At 37.5% G+C, this 6,672-nt stretch overlaps 1 protein-coding gene across 1 annotated transcript; it reads right to left on the bottom strand.

The window, feature by feature from the left end:
* Positions 1-232: 232 nt before the first annotated feature.
* Positions 233-6,470, bottom strand: LOC122292969. The gene is made up of 2 exons (XM_043101557.1): positions 6,100-6,470; positions 233-968 (listed from the first exon to the last, which is right to left on the bottom strand). The coding sequence occupies exon 2, from the start codon at positions 918-920 to the stop codon at positions 507-509; it is 414 nt and encodes a 137-aa protein (XP_042957491.1). The 5' UTR covers positions 921-968; positions 6,100-6,470; the 3' UTR covers positions 233-506.
* Between the last annotated feature and the right edge of the window lie 202 nt (positions 6,471-6,672).

Raw genomic sequence — 6,672 nt, forward strand, 5'->3', positions numbered from 1 at the left:
TTCAGAACACATGTTACTGAGAAACTTAAGTTACCAAAATACTTTATCACAACCCCCAGCAACTGATCAAGAAGAATAAGCCCACAATCATCTGTGACATGCCATAAACTCTCTCCAGCCAACCTAGGTGCATTTGCTAAAGGATTTTGAGAAGAAAGGGGTGGAGATCTGCTTATTTTACTGGATGTAGCCAAAGTAAATATCATTTTAAAGAATGGTAAAAGAAAATGGAAACAGATTAAGCATGCTATGCATATTTATATGATACAAAAACAAATGCAACCGTGCATAAAAATATAATAGCATTATGGGGAATTACAATCAGTAGAATAAATTCCAAATCTCACAATTTAAATTAAAAACGGATGATAAAGAACTGCCTAAATGGATAAGGAACAAAAATCAAAGCATTATGAAACTCGAGGTTCTCTAGGTCACACTTCCTACGCGCAATCCAGTATGGTGAAATGGGAGAACCGTTGGGATAAAAAGGCAAAGCCATAATCTCACTTGCACTCAACACCTGCTTCGGCAGCACGACGAGGCTTGCTTTTTCGTCTGCTTCCATTATGCCGAAATCCATTAGACTTGGTCGAATCATCAGTGCTTAATCGGTTGCCATTACAATTTTCCTCCTCCTCTACAGAATCTGGTTTCTCTTTTACCTGTGAGTTTCGCTTTCTCTTCTTTCCATTTTCTGTAATAGGACTCTTCAGCTCTTTCCTGGGAATACCAGATTTTGCATTCTCACTGTCTTCCTCTTCTACCTTTTCAATTTCTTCTTCATCAATTTCATCCTTCAGCGGTTTCTGTGGTCGCCCTCTTCTTTTCTGTGTGGGAATTTTCTCTTCCTCACCACTTCCAGGATCGTCATGATTGGTAGCAGTTAACTTCTTCCCCTTTCCTCTACCCCTACCCATAGTCTCAAAGCTCCACAACAGAATAACTCATACAAATAAAGAAGATTTCTGCTAGACATAAAACAAATATAGAGGAGTCAATATAATCTAAGTTATTACGTAGTCTAAATGAATCAATATAATAGCAGATTCCAGTGATACCACAACGGACTAAATAGCAACTGGCATAGACACTACATTACAGTTGTACTGGCTTCACAGTCTATTAAGTTATTAATAGTTGTACTTGGTCAGGAGCTTCTGTTATTGATGTTGGATTAGGACTTTATTAAGGATCTGGTGAGTAGATTTTAGTAATTATTTCTTACCATGTTGCTAGTAAGATGAAAAAGTTATCTTCAGAAGTTTTTAGAAGTAGTCTATTAATCACAACGTTTTTCTTTAATCTCTGGTACTCGAAGCCTATATAAGTTGTCTGGAAAAATAACTCATGGATGATAAGGGAAATTTCTTGTTAACAGTAAATTGTTAACTTATTGGAGGTTTGATTTCCCTCAAATGAAATCAACAATCCTTATATTTTTCTCATGCTCCTGTCACTTGGTATTAAGGCCTGGGCATGAGGAATTGAGCTGGCCAATAATAAATGATGGTTTACGAAATTGATCTATACAATTGAGGAAATCAATAGAAAAATCGAGGAAGCTACCAATCACCCATGCGGGTAGAGGCAATCAAGGGCGGAATCACTCGTTCACTCTGGCAAACATTAAGCTGGGTTTTCAATGCTTCAATGCAGAAAGGATCCAACAAATTGGGATTGTTGTAACAAACAATTCCTCGAGCATCCAGGCACGTTCACAGAGGAAACACCTGATGTGACCCCCATCAAAGAGGGATAAGGATGAAGGGAAGATTGAAAGTAAGGTTGCCAGAGGGTTAGAGAGTGAGAAAGAAAAGACAGAAGAGAAAGTAAAAGAGAAGACAAAGGAAGTTAAAGAGGAGGAGCCAGAGCCAAAGACTCCTGCCATCAATTGCCCTGTATGTGAGAGACGAAATCAGTTGGAAGGACTGTTGTCTCAATTGAAAAGGTAGCAGTCAAGAAATTCAAATTGAAGTTCTGCAATTTCGGATATTTTTTGTCTGTGCTAAAGAAGGGAATTAGAAATACATAAAAATAAATCTGTAGATTTCAATCTTGGGAACAAGGTGCTCCATGAGGGAGAAGAAATGTTACAGTGCAATTGTTTACATTATCTTACGTTATTATTAGTTGTTGTGTTAGGAGTCTGTTAGTAATCCTGGATTAGGGTTTTTTATTAGCTATGTAGATTTAATAAGTAAAAACATTGAAGACATTGCTAACAAGACTCCAGTGGTTTGATGAAGGGCTGTACTCCTGTGTTTTGAGGCGGTTTCGGGTCTCAAGGTAAACTTGGGAAAGTCGGAATTGGTCCCGATGGGGGAGGTGGAGAATATAGACCATCTAGCTGATTTGTTGTGTTGTAAAGTGGCTGCTCTTCCTAGGTGTTACCTTGGACTTCCTTTGGGGGCCTCTTTTAAAGCAAAATCCATTTGGGATGGGGTTGTAGAGAAGGTTGAAAAAAGATTGTCGGGATGGAAGCAGCTTTACCTTTCAAAAGGTGGGAGAGTAACTCTTATCAAAAGTACCCTCTCCAATCTCCCTACTTACTATCTCTCTCTTTTTCCTTTACCAGCGGGGTGGCTAATCGGATTGAAAAACATTTTAGAGTGTTCTTGTGGGGTGGTTTGGGTGAGGAACACAAATTTCATCTTGTGGGTTGGCCAAAAGTGTGCAGTCCAAAGGAGATGGGAGGCTTGGGGGTGCGTAATTTGATTACTTTCAATAAAGCTTTATTAGGAAAGTGGTTGTGGAGATTTCAATCAGAAGAGGATTCATTGTGGAGAATGGTAGTGGAGGGGAAGTATGGATGTGATTGGGGGGGTTGGAGTTCTAAGGAGGGTAGGGGGAATTATAGAGTGAGTCTTTGGAAGTTTCTTAGAAAGGGGTGGAAAGTGTTTGCAACACATTCCAATTTTGAGGTTGGCGAGGGCCCAAGAATCAGCCTCCGCTCAAGAATCAGCTTCTGGTTTTTGACGAATGGAGTGGAGAGAGAGCTCTATTTTCTGCATTTCCAAGAGTTATCAGATTAGCCGAAAATCAACAGGTTGCAGTTTCAGATGTGCTGTGTCGAGCTAATGGCATAGTGCATTGGAATCTGTCTTCTTCCAGAAATGTACAGGATTAGGAAGTGGAGGAGTTAGTAGGTTTTTACAGTTTTCTTTACTCCACGAAGATAGGAGGAAATGGGAGAGATAGAATGCTATGGAAACACTCGGGGAACAAAAAATTTTCTGTAAAATCCTTTTACAAGGTGTTGCAAGACCACCAGTCTATTATGTTCCCTTGGAAGAGTAGATGGAGAGTTCCGGTGCCACCTAAAGTTGCATTTTTTTCCTGGACTGCAGCTTTAGGTAAGATTTTGACAGCTTACAATTTAAGGAAAAGAGGGATGATTGTGTTGGAGCGGTGCTACCTGTGTAAGGAGAATGGTGAAACAACAGATCATATTTTTCTGCATTGCGAAGTGGCGAGGGAGCTTTGGGATGGCATTATAAGTAGGGCTGGGTTGAATTGGGTCATGCCCAAAAGAGTGGTGGATCTTTTAGCATTTTGGAAGAGGTATCATCAAAGCTCACAGCTAGCTGTGATGTGGAGGATGATTCCTTTGTGCTTACTGTGGTGCCTTTGGATGGAAAGAAATGAGAGATGCTTCAACAACAAGGAGAGAATGTTGTTGAGTCAACAACAAGGGGGAAATCTGGAACTTTTTAATATTTTCTTGGGTCCAATTGTTTTCTGCTATTGTACTAAAGGGAGGAAATGTTCATGAGTTTTTGCTTTATTTTCAGCTTGCTAGAGTGAAATTAGGTGTCTCTTTTGTATATTTCCTCTGTACATGGGCTTTGCCTAGTTGCATTCGATCAATAAAGTTTATTACTCATAAAAAATAAAAAATAAAGACTCCAAATACAACATTACTAACTACAGATTCCTATTTAAAAACTATGAGTTTAGTTGATATTAGTAGGTGGAAAATGCTAGTATGCCCCATGAGTTTGCCCTCTCATTTTGACCGCTCATGAATTTAAATTTTTTTTTTTTAAATTTGCTTAATGGTTAAGGAAGTGACTATTAGTGTATTAGTGTATTTTTTTATTTTTTTATAAATATTTAAAGATGTTTAAAAGATGAAAAAAAGAAAAAGAACAAAAAAATAAAATGTGGAATTTGTACTAGTGGGCACGCCCAGCAATCAAAGCTGGGCAGCACACTAGCATCACTCATTGGTAGTTATGTCTTACCAGGTTGCTATTAGGATGAATAGAGTTGTCTTCTAGATACCCAAGAGTCTGTTACGGGAAGTCTTCTATCCTTATCAAATGTATTTATTTATAAGCATCAATTGTTAACTTAGTATGAATAGCAGTGAATACAATTATTATTCATCCTAAGTTAAAAGTTTTCAATTGCTGTTATGAGGATGAATAAAGTTGTGTGAAACCTATATAAAGCGTGGAGGGAAATAAGAACTCAAGGATGAAAAGTGAAACTACTTGTTTCTTGATAAGTAATGCAAGGTTAATTTAATAGACTTGGAAGGTCTCCATTGGATGAAGGCAAGTAGGAAGTTTGATTTCCCTCAAATGGAAAAAAATAAAAAATAAAATTCTTATATTTCCATCACACACTATTTCCCAATAAAAACAGACTTGTGGTACATTCAGCCACCTCATATCTAGAAAAAAGCAATACAGTCAGACATCTTTTTTGTTTTTTTGATAACTAATATAGTTAGACATCGTCAAAATAAATACATATTGTCTTTCAAGGCATTTGCAATAAATCAGTTTCCACATGCATAAAGGAGTACTATCTTTAGCAATCCAAGGGTTAAAGGGTGATGTTACAAAACCATGGCGCTGAATCTTTGAGCCCAAGCACCTCCTCGCCTCATAAGACTAGGGCAGAAGCTTAGGGCTGGTTTTTGAAATATCATCTAATCATTACAACTTTCCCAAACTTCCAAACAAAATACAATAAACAATTCAACCTTTTCAAATCTCAAAAAAAAAAAATAATATTAAAAATTTATATTTTGATAATATTTTATTAAACTTTCATCTCATCTCATCTGTGTAACCAAACAAAGCCTTAGGTTACGAATTCATGGAACACCGTATCCGTTTGTAGATGGGCAGCAAGGTAACATGAGACAACTAGTTGCAACATGAAACGGCTGGATAATGTGCCCTTACTAGTAACAGCTAGTTGCAGCACACATTGTACTAGGGAAGTGGTTGAGATTCTAATGATGGATGACTGTAGAGGATAGAAATTCTTCAGTTCTTTGGCCATGTCTACTTAGCCAGAGATTGCAAAGGAAATGATAGGAATCGTACAGACGAAGAAGAGGCAGAGGCATCACCTCTCAACATCTTAGAAGTGCATACGAATTAACCATCTAAAGATAGCATCTGATTAAAAAATCCTTTGCTCTCGTTTTGGTTTCCAATAGAAAAAATTGGAAACCAGTTTTTAAACCATCGTTTGCAGTTGTTCCTGTGATCCACAAAAAGATGAGCTTGGCTAACCTAAACAGCGTGCTTCGTACTTACAGGAGAGGCTTTTTCTCTCTATGGTCAGAAATGATAAAAATTCAATATTGTTAATCACTTTCAACTCGTCTATATTTTTATTTTAAAAAATCCAGCCACAGGATACAGAAGATTTGCTTTCTACAGATGCCAATTAGAAGTGAACAAAATAATCAAACTTCTGCTATATCCACAGATAGAAAGATTTCATGTCTTTGACTTTAACACATCAAAGTGCACCAAGATAGAAATTGTGAAACTAAACTCTTTACATAAGGAACATCCGCACAAAGCCTCGATTAACGCCAAAGTTAGAATGATTACACGAAATTATGACATCTTCAAGATCAAAGAATCAGAATTAAGGTTTTATAACAAAGCAAAATCTCCAAAAACAGAAAACCAAGATCTGAAACAAAGTATAAACTGGAGAGAACTAAAAAAATGAAATAGAATGCAACGAGTTGCAACTTTCAAAGCTCAGAACACCAAGAATAAAAACAATATATGGAACAATAAAGAATCAATAGATAGAGACGAGGGAGAAAAAGATACTAACCAGATATGAAAAATAGCTTATTTGCATCTTCAACGCGAAACCCATTACTTTGAATCTGTTAAAGCAACCGTATAACTTAAAAGAGAGAGCAAGACCCAGATGGGTTTTTCTCTGCCAGCAGATTTGCAAAGGGAAAGCTGAGAAAAATAAAGGATTTTCGATGGCAAAAACTATGTTCTGAGGTTGAAATATTGGATACCCAGATCAAGAAATAGTGAGATTCGAATAGATGGATTAGCATACGAGGGAACAACACGTTGGCCCCCCCCAAAAAAATTGAAAAATGAAACGGAGGACGGAAGAGAGAGAGAGAGCTCGCTCAAGAGATATTTGTCGATTGGCTCTGTACTCTGTGACTCAAAAGTGTTGTGTGAACGGAGATATGGACATATGGGTCCAAGAAAATTGAAAGAACAAGGGCATTTTGGTCAATCAAAGAGGTTCCAAAGTGAGCTTGCCCTATGTCTAGGCCCTCCAGGAGTTGTAGTTAAGGTTAAAGTTTAAACTCCAAGTCGGAGGTAAAACTTTCAAGTTGAAAATTTTGTCTCCGGAACTGAAACCCAATACTTTGAG

Source organism: Carya illinoinensis, chromosome 13 (assembly GCF_018687715.1).
Source record: "Carya illinoinensis cultivar Pawnee chromosome 13, C.illinoinensisPawnee_v1, whole genome shotgun sequence".
In the NCBI taxonomy this organism is placed as follows: domain Eukaryota; kingdom Viridiplantae; phylum Streptophyta; class Magnoliopsida; order Fagales; family Juglandaceae; genus Carya; species Carya illinoinensis.